Source organism: Amia ocellicauda, chromosome 20, assembly GCF_036373705.1.
Source record: "Amia ocellicauda isolate fAmiCal2 chromosome 20, fAmiCal2.hap1, whole genome shotgun sequence".
Taxonomy (NCBI): domain Eukaryota; kingdom Metazoa; phylum Chordata; class Actinopteri; order Amiiformes; family Amiidae; genus Amia; species Amia ocellicauda.
Window position 1 is genome coordinate 18860862 of NC_089869.1, and position 11532 is coordinate 18872393.

The 11532-nt window shown below is 38.4% G+C and overlaps 2 protein-coding genes across 2 annotated transcripts; one reads left to right on the top strand and one right to left on the bottom strand.

Annotated features, from left to right (window-relative positions):
- Window positions 1–600: 600 nt before the first annotated feature.
- Window positions 601–3630, bottom strand: LOC136716112 (C-signal). The gene is made up of 3 exons (XM_066693605.1): window positions 3260–3630; window positions 2967–3144; window positions 601–996 (listed from the first exon to the last, which is right to left on the bottom strand). Exons 1-3 carry the CDS (start codon window positions 3581–3583, stop codon window positions 710–712), a joined length of 789 nt encoding a protein of 262 aa, XP_066549702.1. The 5' UTR covers window positions 3584–3630; the 3' UTR covers window positions 601–709.
- Window positions 3631–4992: 1362 nt separating this feature from the next.
- LOC136715784 (5-hydroxytryptamine receptor 7-like) lies at window positions 4993–8361 on the top strand. The gene is made up of 2 exons (XM_066693165.1): window positions 4993–5776; window positions 7148–8361. The coding sequence occupies exons 1-2, from the start codon at window positions 5250–5252 to the stop codon at window positions 7899–7901; spliced, it is 1281 nt and encodes a 426-aa protein (XP_066549262.1). The 5' UTR covers window positions 4993–5249; the 3' UTR covers window positions 7902–8361.
- The last annotated feature ends 3171 nt before the right edge of the window (window positions 8362–11532 follow it).

The following is an 11532-nucleotide window of genomic DNA, read 5'->3' on the forward strand; positions in this document are numbered from 1 at the left end:
TGATCCTGTGCTAAGCATTTATTTTGAATATTTGACCTTACTGATTACATTAGAATAAACATGGCGGTGGAGCTCATGCAGTTTAATACCAGACATGACAAGATTCTGACCTTTTCAGAATTGTTTCCAAACCATTCCTATGCAAGGTATGTCTTGGTGCCCTAAATACTGATTTGCTGATTGTTCTCTTAACAGCAGAAGAAACATCATATAAGACACATCTGTGTGATTATTACAATCTGCAACTCATCAAACCGTTCTTTCCATCAGTCATTGATTCATGTAATTTGATCTTTCACATCACGGCAGATCCCACAGCAAGGAGAGGTTTGATTTGTATTTACAATATTTCATTTTAAAATCTCACCAAAATGAATTGTGAATCCCTTATACTTGAGGCACCACTATGTGGAAGCTTTCTGCTACTACAGCTGGCCAAACTGAAACTATTCCCATGTTTATTTGTTTTATATATCATTTTTTAAGGTTTATATGCAAAATCATATCCTACACACAAATTATTACATATTCAATAACAAAAGTGTACTACAGACCAAATAAAGTCGAGAGCATATTATTTAAAAAATGAAAACCTCTGCATTCGCATTTTTCTGTCTTTATTATGACTATTGCAGGAACATACGCTTCCAGTCAAGTGTCTGGAGATAAGACACACAATGGGAGAATCAAATATTCTTCAAGAACGCGTTCACCAAGATAATTCAGATCCATCCCAGGCAAACGCCTTCCCAGTTTCCTCAATACTGAGACTGTCTATGATATTCATGAGGCACTGGACTGAATATTGTGCAGAAAAAAGTTTGTCCTTGGGTACGTTTTTGTGGTAAGGCTTTGACAGCTCTGTGTTGACAGTTCCCGGATGTAAGGAGACGCACACAATCTTTGGTCTTCCCCTGCCCAGTTCGATGGAGAGATTCTTTGTAGTCATGTTCAGTGCTGCTTTGGACATCCTATAGCTGTACCATCCGCCTAAACCTAGGGAAACAAAAGAGATTAGCAGCTTTCAACACAGATTGAAGCAGTGCATGTTGTGGTTAAACCAGTCCCTAGAAACATGACTTGGAAGTGAAGTGTGTAAAGCAAGTGCACACAGCTTTTGTCATTGTAATTTGGGGATTGAATACACCGTGTAACACATTTGTTTTTTTATTCCTGGGTAGTAAGTGTTATTTCCTAATTGCTTATGCCTCAAAAGTATAGAAAATGGCTATTATTCCCCCCCAACTTTGCTTTTGTGACCAGGACAGTGATATTTTGAAATGTACCTATTTCCAATGAGAAAACGGCCGAATGTGTGTCTTTTCGTTCACATAAAGTCAGAAAAAAACAACATATGAATCCAAATTAACATGTACTTATACTAAAATAATACAAAAATGACTACAAAAGATTTAGAAGTGAGTAGTTTTTCGAGATTTACGATTATACTGTAAATCACTTTCACAAATCAGCCCCCAAATGTAGTCTCCCATCATGTTCTCGTTATACTGTCCTTGGTAGCAGCATTCAAAGTCCAGTATATCCTGGTGGAAGCGCTCGCCTTGCTCCTCCGAGTACGTTCCCATGTTCTCCTTGAATTTATCAAGGGGAGCATCAAGGATATGGACTTTGAGCGACATCCTACAGCCCATTGTGCTGTAATTCTTCACCAGAGCCTCAACCAGCTCCACATTGCCCAGGAAGCCTCAAACCAATGTGTCAAAGCTGTTCCAAGCCGCTTTCTCCTTACTATTGAGCTTCTTGGGGAATTCATTGCACTCCAGGATCTTCTTTATCTGTGGTCCGATGAAGACACCAGCTTTGACCTTTGCCTCAGACAGCTTAGGGAAGGAGTCTTGAAGGTACTTGAAACCTGCTGACTCCTTATCTAGAGCTCTGACAAATTGTTTCATAAGGCCCAATTTGATGTGCAGTGGTGGCATCAGCACCTTCCAGGGGTCCACTAGTGGCTCCCACTTGATGTTGTTCCTCCCCACAGAGAACTCGGTCCGCTGTGGCCAGTCCCGCCGGTGTTAGTGCGCCTTGGTGTCCCTGCTGTCCCAAAGGCAAAGATAGCAGGGAAACTTGGTAAAACCGCCTTGGAGACCCATCAGGAATGCCACCATTTTGAAGAATCCTATGACCTCCCAGCCATACTCATCATACGTCAAGGCGTCCAGCAAGGTGACTGGCCACATCGGACCAGGTTCCACACATAAAGAAGATCCTGGAGTGCAATGAATTCCCCAAGAAACTCAATAGTAAGGAGAAAGTGGCTTGGAACAGCTTTGTCGCAGTGGTTCAGTGCTTCCTGGGCGATCACAAGGCCGAAAACTATGTGGAGCTGGTTGAGACTCTGGTGAAGAATTACAGCACAATGGGCTGTAGGATGTCGCTCAAAGTCCATATCCTTGATGCTCCCCTTGATGAATTCAAGGAGAACATGGGAACGTACTCGGAGGAGCAAGGCGAGCGCTTCCACCAGGATATACTGGACTTCGAACGCCGCTACCAAGGACAGTATAACGAGAACATGATGGGAGACTACATTTGGGGGCTGATTCCTGAAAGTGATTTACAGTATAAATGTAAATCTCGGAAAACGGCTCACTTCTATTTTTGTATTACTTTAGTATAAATACATGTTAATTTGGATTCATATGTTGTTTGTTTCTGACTTTATGTGAATGAAAAGACAAAAATTCGCCCGGTTTCTCATTGGAAATAGGTACATTTCAAAATATCACTGTCCTGGTCACAAAAGCAAAATTTGTGGGGAATAATAGCCATTTTCTATATACTTACTACCCAAGAACAAAAATTGTGTTGCATAGTGATATTTACAATAAACATGGTATCCGCGTTGTTACAGAGCTTTCTTAAAACCTTTCAGTTATTAATGCAAGAAAAAAATCTACCAAAAAGATTAAAACAACAATAAAAACATAAATAGTAGTATTTCATACCATTGTCGCCAATAGAGCCCACTCTAGCGGTCATGTTCACCAGAATGCCACTGTGCTGCTGGCACTGATCCTGTGGTTGACGGCCAAACCCGCCGCTGCCTTTCACCAGCAAAGGGCTGAAATATCTGGCCATCACCAGGGGACCCACTGCGTTTGTGCTCAGAGTTGCAAGAACTGCCTTAAACACAGGAAATGTGCTCTGACAAACTCCATCTTGTGATTTATGATCGGTCACATGTGCAGTACATTCATGCGTTTGCTTTAATGTAAACCATGTTTTTTGTAGCTTGTACCTGTGCAGACACATCCCTGAGACTAGTCTCGCCCTTCCCAGATGGGTGCAGCATGGCCGAGCAGTTGATGAGCAGGTCCAGCTTCCCAAATGTGCTTTTAACCGTTTCCGCGGCGTCTCTTATGTCCTGCTCTCGGGTCACATCTACCTTCAGCACCGTCACTGTCCCGGGGTGCTGGGCACTCAGCTCCCGCAAATGTGGGGCAGCTTCTGGGTGTCTGCATGTTGCCACCACCGTGACTTGGGCTTTCGTCGCCAAGATGTGCTTGCAAAACTGCAGCCCCAGTCCTCTGCTCGCTCCTTGAATTAAAGCCACCGCAGCCATTGCCACTGCAGTGCGCAGCTCGCGTTCTTCCAGTGCAGATTTCCGCAGTTCTGCGCAGATATGACGGATCCCACCGATTCTATTGGTGGAGCCGTGCAGACGAGACTACAAGCAACACGTGACTGTGGTTTTGTTAATAGCACTGGCATCTGATGGGGGAAAGCAAGGTTACTTAATACTATACTGCACAGCTGTGCTTTCGTAATAACATTACATTACATTACGCTCTTATCCAGGGCGACTTACATTTGTACCCATTTATACAGCTGGGCATTTTACTGGAGCAGTCTAAGTGAAGTACCTTGCTCAAGGGAACAACAGCACTGCCCCACCCGGGATTTGAACCCACAACCACTATTCCACTATTCCACAATAACATCACCACTACTCCACTTTTTGTACATATGTATAACAAAATAAATGTATTCACTCAAACCACAAGCCTATAACTTTTTATTAACAGCTTTATACTTGTACCACTTATGCATCTGACCTTAAGTTGAGGATTGATATATTTAGTGCCGTTTGTATGCTCTAGCCAGCAACGATGCACTTCATAGTAGCCTGGGTTAAACCAACTCAAAATGGACAAATACATCTCCAGTTCCTGAAAAAAACACATTTGTAACATTATCTACAGTTACACAATTAGACATTCATTAAGTATTATACATTTAACGGAGTGTGCTATCGGAAAAGGTAATTATTAGCAAATAATGAACATATATCTTTCCAGTAGAAGATTTCCTCCTGAAACCTAACCTTAATCCCTTTATTCAGCGAAATATATATATATTCACCGCCAGGTGTCACCAAAGTACCATTATAAAACCAGGCGTCTTCTGTGGTTGTTGGATATTTTAACACCTTCTATTCTAGATATGAAAAGCGTATTCTATTTCGTTTATCTTAATTTTAAATAATACCAACTCATCCTTTAGTCTATACAATGCCATCTCTGAGCAATAAAAACATGCTGATAAAAATATGCATTTGGGGTATCATAATGTATTTGATAATTATACTTCCAGAAAAGCTCAAAAAGTATACCATAGATATTTATTTGTGTTTCTTATCCAACTAATTTAATTTAATTTCACAAACATACAAGCACACAAACGCACACACGTCTATTTATCTATAAAAGCGTAAATAGACTTGTGTCACACACACACACACACACACACACACACACACACACACACACACACACACACACACACATCAAATACAAATAAATAATAATGCAAATACTACAAAAAAGGGGATCAACTGTGAAATCCCCTTTGGCTGGCCAAGTTCAACACATGCGAGTGCATGGCGTCATGATATGTCTTACGCAGAACAGCCTTATATGGCCGCTTTCTAAAGCACCAGGATCAGTTTTCTTGTGCCATCCCCAGACAGAACAAGCGAGCAGCAGCTTCAGCAACCTCACAGTCACAACTTCTGCTTTTAAAGCCTCAGCAAATACTTTCTTTTGCAGACCCTGAAGACTTCTCACCCTGTGCCATGCCTTCACCCTCACCGACTCCTCCGACCAGATGTTGCCTATTGGTCCCGATAGGCAGATCATCATCAGAGGCAGGACTGTGGCTGGACCAGGTGCCCATCTGTAGGTGTTGCTGGAAACACTAGGCTGCCTCCATGGACAACGGGCATCACAATGGTTATGGACATCAACAGCAGTTTTATTTACGGTAATATCAGACCCTACATGATAGGAGAAGCAGCCCAGGAGCTCAGCACCAGCAGCATGATTTCCGAAGATCTGGATTCACATTTACTGGAGATTGTCCAAGAAGCCACCCCCACGCCCCTGCCAACTCCCAGCCTTTTCGCGGACAACGATACACAATGCGGGGAACAGATTTTGAACTATGGCAACATAGAGAAAGTGGTCATAGGGGGGATTCTGACCATGCTCACTCTGCTGACCATCTCTGGGAACTTGCTGGTGGTGATTTCTGTGTGTTTTGTGAAGAAGCTAAGACAGCCTTCCAATTACCTGATCGTGTCTCTGGCTCTGGCGGACCTGTCTGTCGCTCTGGCCGTGATGCCCTTCGTCAGTGTCACCGACCTCATTGGGGGGCAGTGGATCTTTGGCCAGGTTTTCTGCAATGTCTTCATTGCCATGGACGTGATGTGCTGCACAGCCTCTATCATGACTCTGTGTGTGATAAGCATTGACAGGTGAGTCCAGCATTGCGACCACATGGGACGTTAATATCAAACTTTGTGTTTATTTAAAGGATTCATTAGTTTGTCACATCGAATTAATGTGTGCATGGGGCATGTATTGGAATTTAAATAAATTACAGAAGTAAGTATAGGTTATTTGATATGAGTGTGTTCTTGCTGATTTTTTTATTTTGGTTTTTAGTTTGTGTTTTGCAACTTTAACTTACATGTTTTGCCTTTCTGATATTTGAAATGAATCCGTTTTCTTCTTGAAATGATAATAGGATTATTTTTTCATACTAGGAAGAGAAGTTGTATATTTGCAAAAACATAAAAAAAACATGCAGATTCTTTCATAGTTTGTCTTTAACTGGCTGTAATTAGGCTACCAAAGTCCTGTCCCTGTTGCGCAGATTAATACGAACAGAAACTAATGGATAATGGATCCATCCCTCCAAAATGGCATTCCTATATTTGTGAAGGGTAACATGTATTGTCATAATACAATTATATGAGTAGATTAATTCTTCAGGGTGGACATATATCTATATGAATATATATTTGAATAAGGCTAACATTTTTTTTTCATTTGTTTTTATTAAAAGTTTAAGAGTTAATACCAGAATTACACACCTAGCTGAATTCAGTAGAAAACGAGCTATTATAACTGTATACTTTTGTGTGAAGAGCTGTCCACGGTTTATTTAAGGTTTGTTTCCACCAAGTTTTCAGTAATAATAATAATAATAATAATAATAATAATAATAATACCTTTTGTAATACATATATATATACATATATATACATATACATATATATACATATATATACATATATATATATATATATATATATATATATATAAGGGCGTCTGCCAAGAAGTAAATAATAATAATAATAATAATAATAATAATAATAATAATAATAATAATATATTTCTGGACTGGATGTTTGAATGGCCCTCTAGCGTCAGAAAAGCAAGTAACACAGCATATCCACATGGGTGAATTAATAAATGTTGCTCAGCGTTTACTTTATAAACACATTTTATTGCTACAAAATTCATTTTAATACACAATATTGAATATTCAGTAGATATCTACTCTAATGTAAAGATGAAGACTGACTTGTAGACATAGGTTAGTTCACAGAGGGATTCTGTATAGCTGTGGTTAGACTTTTAAATGAAACACCAGACCTGTCAATTTATCAGTGACTAACTGCACACTTTAATTTACACTCTTCCTCTATAATTGCAGATTTGATCTTGGTTTTAGATTCATTCCACAAAACTGCACAATTCTTAATAGCAATATTCTATCAATGTGTCTTTTGAGTTCTTTGAGTTGTTTTAACCTACTGTTTGTTTCTGTGATGTTTCAGGTATCTGGGAATAACAAGGCCTCTGACTTACCCTGTTAGACAAAATGGAAAGTTTATGGCCAAAATGATCGTTTCTGTCTGGCTCCTGTCAGCCTCCATTACTCTGCCGCCGTTATTTGGCTGGGCGCAGAATGTCAATGACAACAAGGTGTGCTTAATCAGTCAAGACTTTGGCTACACCATTTACTCCACCGCCGTGGCGTTTTACATCCCCATGTCAGTGATGCTGTTCATGTACTATCGGATATACAGGGCTGCGAAGAGGAGTGCTGCTAAACACACGATTACTGGGTTTCCCCGGGCTGAAGAAAATGACACCATTGACAGTGTCACAGGAGCTCTCAAACAGCACAAAGAATCTGAGGAATGCACCAATTTTTCACGGCTTCTTAAGAACGATAGAAAAAATATCTCCATCTTCAAGAGGGAGCAGAAAGCTGCCACAACCCTAGGGATAATTGTAGGGGCTTTCACTGTGTGTTGGTTGCCTTTTTTCTTGCTCTCCACGGCCCGTCCTTTCATCTGTGGTATTGAGTGCAGCTGCATTCCTCTCTGGGTAGAGCGGACATTCCTGTGGCTGGGTTATGCCAATTCACTCATCAATCCTTTTATATATGCCTTTTTCAACAGAGACCTGAGGACCACTTACCGCAACTTACTGCAGTGCAAGTACAGAAACATAAATCGTAAGCTCTCTGCAGCAGGTATGCATGAGGCACTGAAGCTCGCTGAAAGACCAGACCTGGTCCTCTAGACCTAGCAGCTCAGAAGGCATATTTTCACCCCTCTTCTCTTTCTGAAGCCTGGACATCCCCTTGTGCCTGATTCAGTCACAGCATCTCCCAAATGTTGTGATTATTGGGATCTGTTCACAAACAAGGAGCAGGAAAGTCCAAACAGATGAATAATATATAAACAAGCAAACAAACAAACAAAACACTTTAAAGCTAAAACAACCAACTTTATGTTTACCTGATGTCCCATGGTGTTTGTTCGTGCCAAATACCACATGCACACACACACACACGTGAACATGTTCCCACACACATATGTAAAGAATGTAACTAATTTGACATTTTTATAAACATGTAAATATATTTATGATCACAGTTTTATGTTATTAAGATGTGTTTCTTAAATAATATGTAAATAGAAACATACTGCCAGTATAAACTCTGAAGTTTTGTGTATGTTGTTTTTTTAATAAAAACTAAATGGGGCCTGGTGTGTACAAAAATAAATACAATTTAATTTAAAAAAATGCTGTCATGGTACAGTAAGTGTTAATGTTAGTATATTTAAGATATTGGCAGCACTTGTTTTTTGGGGGTTAGTATCATTTGTTCAAGGCTTTTTCCTGTATAACTTCAGTATTTGCACAACATAATATTGAACTTTTACTGATATTTTTCAGCCTACTTGGTTATGTTGATAGATTGAAGTATGCAGAGTAATACTGTGCCCGGATATTTAAACAAAAATGTGTTGCTTACATGACCATATTTAACATTTAAAAACTATTGAGATATTGAGAATTAGTCCATTTTCATTTATCAAATGAACTATTTAATGTGATCCAAAAATAAAAACATATAGCACTGTGTTTTCCACATTATTTTGGCGTTTTGAAGTTTAACTTTTTAAATAATTTTTTTTATTATATTTGACACGGCCAGACCATCTTTCTCTCAGCCAAGTGAGTTCAAGCCATATCTAACTACATTATTATATACTCCATCGATCAAAGTCTTATTTGGTTTTGGCAAAAGCTCCTGAAACCCTTCTTATCAGTTGTAGAATGAAATCTTTCATTGCTGGACGAAATGTGGAACAATGTTGGGACTAGATAACCAGGCAAACCAATAGCAGTCATTAATGATAATTTAAAAAACAACCAAGCATATTTCACACTGAATTTCTTTTGAGAATGGATGTGCTAAAGAAGACAGATTTTACAAAGTTACCTTATTTTAATATTCTACATCCCATTTGCATACTTTGAATTGAAAGACTGTGATTTGTTTCTTTGGAAATTGTATCCAGAGTAAATAAACAATCAGACGTATATTTGTGATATTTTCCAAACGTTTGAGATGTCTTTCCACAATCACTCAGTTATATGGTAAAGCTGGATACAAGATTTAATGAGGCAGAAAAACAGATAACAGGCCTGGTAAACACATTTCAGATGAACCCTTGGAACCTTTGCTGAAGATAGGCAGTCATATATTTAAAGAAAAAGCACAAATTGGACCCACCCAAAATACAAAATATGAAATCAACTTGAACAAAAAGGCTGAGTGTATTCCTGCAGATATATATTTGTATATAGTTGTGTATAACTCAGTTCATGTATTAGCCACAGTTGCATTTCAACTGAATGATATTATAGTCACTCTGTATTGCTGTTCATAATGAATGGTTGGGTACTGACTAATTAACTGTTTTAATGGTGTGTTTTATGGTGAACAAGATTAATGAGGCGGCTGTTAAAGAGAAAACAATGAATAATGTATTTGCTCAATGCCATTTTTGTATACTATTTTCTTGCCAAAGCACTCTATTTGGAGGTGAATTATTACAATTGAATAATAGAGGACAATACCTAATCTCATCACCAGGACATGTTTTATATTATAACACACTAATAATGCCATCTAACATTTATTTATTCAACATTTATTTAGTTATTTATTTACAAAACAGAGGGACACTTTCCGATTAAGCAGTGCAGTTATGCGTTTTCTTTGTGGCAATGAATTCTGAGAGCACATCCTTTGGTAATTTAATTTTGTGTAGTATCAGCTTTTGCAGAGCACTCACAGGATGTTTCCCAAAGCTGTGCCCTTCAGAGGTCACACCCATACCGAGAGCCAATATGACAACAGTTTGAAGAGCTTATCACTTATTTACCCATTAATTTGTTCATTAATTAATTCAGATATGTATACAGTTGAATTAAATGTGTATTTTACAATGGAGGGCATTCATTCAAAATGTGTGTGTATATGCGGGTGTGTACAATATTCCCTTGCTACAAATATTCCATATATATTACAGGAATTTTTGTCAAGATATGAGAAAGCTGGAGGAGTGACTTATGTGCTGCCTGACAGTCATATAGATTTTTTTTCAACATTTTTTTAGCCTTGCAGATTTTAATTTCTCTGAAACCTAAGAGCCAGTTTCCCCAGGTTTTCATGTAATTGTCGGGGGAACGCGTTTGAATTAAAAGAGTGGAAGCAAATTGTAAGATATTGCTACAAATATGTCTTTTGTATTTAGTTTTATAAATAAATAATCAGCATATCAAATTAATCCACTAAAGCCCTTAATAGAAACAAACCAAACAATGGCAACTGTCTACTTTGATTTTCTTGGTGTATGCATTTCTGACACTGTTTAGACCATATTGGAGGTTGTATACTTTGCTGAAATTCAAAATTGGCTTTGGGAAATAATCTGTGAGTGTTTTAGACTCTGACCCTGCTTAATTAAACCCTGTCTTCCCTTCATATACTGTGAGGCATCCACGTAATTACATTATTGGTTTTAATAACAAAGATTTAGCTTGATGTTCTTATGTCAGACGAACATATGCAGAGATAATTGAGGAAGCTGAACTACACTTATCCTGTTTCAGCTGAAGAACAAATGACCCCAAGACATAATGGTAGGAACCACTCAATTTCCTCTTCATGGGGATTTCTGTTTTATAATACTACCCAGATACCCAGAGTTTTTATCCAATCAAAGCTTTCAAGGTAAAATAAGGCATCAAAGTTGTTTTTATTGTCAATGTCTTCAGTCCTCATGATGCTTTGATCTAACTTAACCTATGCTGGTATTTGTGACTTGTGTTACAGACTCTATGTGTAGGGCAGTTACATGAACTATTAATTATTAAGCAAGCAGTCATTGTTTTTAAGGAAGAATAGATTTTCTTTCTACCTGACCTGGCCTAGATAAACAAAGACTGACAAGACAGCAAAACTTTAAAAGCCTTGAGATACTTTTATTCAAAATGTTTTCCTGACTATGGAATTTTCCACTCTTGAGAAGTGAGAAGAAATAAAATATTTCCAAACCGTAGCTTCTGTTAAGAAATGTATTTATTCGTCTGATGGAGAAGTCAATATGATATGGTCACCTTTCATTGCAGAATAGTTCAAGTCCTGCATTAAATATGAATAAAGCATTTGAATGAACTTCTTACATTAGACTCTTTCAGTGTAAGTCCCAGTGCAATAATGAGGCTTATCTGTTCACTTTTCTAAGCAAATAAATCCATGAAAAATACCTCTGGAAATTAAAATTAAAGTGAATCAATCCACAAGACCAGCCCTGACAGGTACATGGCAGCTCGCTTTCCACAGATGGTGTGG

Excerpts from the sequence above, each read along its gene's own strand:
- LOC136716112 (XM_066693605.1), bottom strand. The coding sequence starts at position 3,583 with ATGGCTGCGGTGGCTTTAATTCAAGGAGCGAGCAGAGGACTGGGGCTG. Across the intron at positions 3,145-3,259 it reads TCAGGGATGTGTCTGCACAG|GCAGTTCTTGCAACTCTGAG; the intron begins GTACAAGCTACA and ends CCTGTGTTTAAG. Across the intron at positions 997-2,966 it reads GGGCTCTATTGGCGACAATG|GTTTAGGCGGATGGTACAGC; the intron begins GTATGAAATACT and ends TTGTTTCCCTAG.
- LOC136715784 (XM_066693165.1), top strand. The coding sequence starts at position 5,250 with ATGGTTATGGACATCAACAGCAGTTTTATTTACGGTAATATCAGACCC. Across the intron at positions 5,777-7,147 it reads TGTGTGATAAGCATTGACAG|GTATCTGGGAATAACAAGGC; the intron begins GTGAGTCCAGCA and ends GTGATGTTTCAG.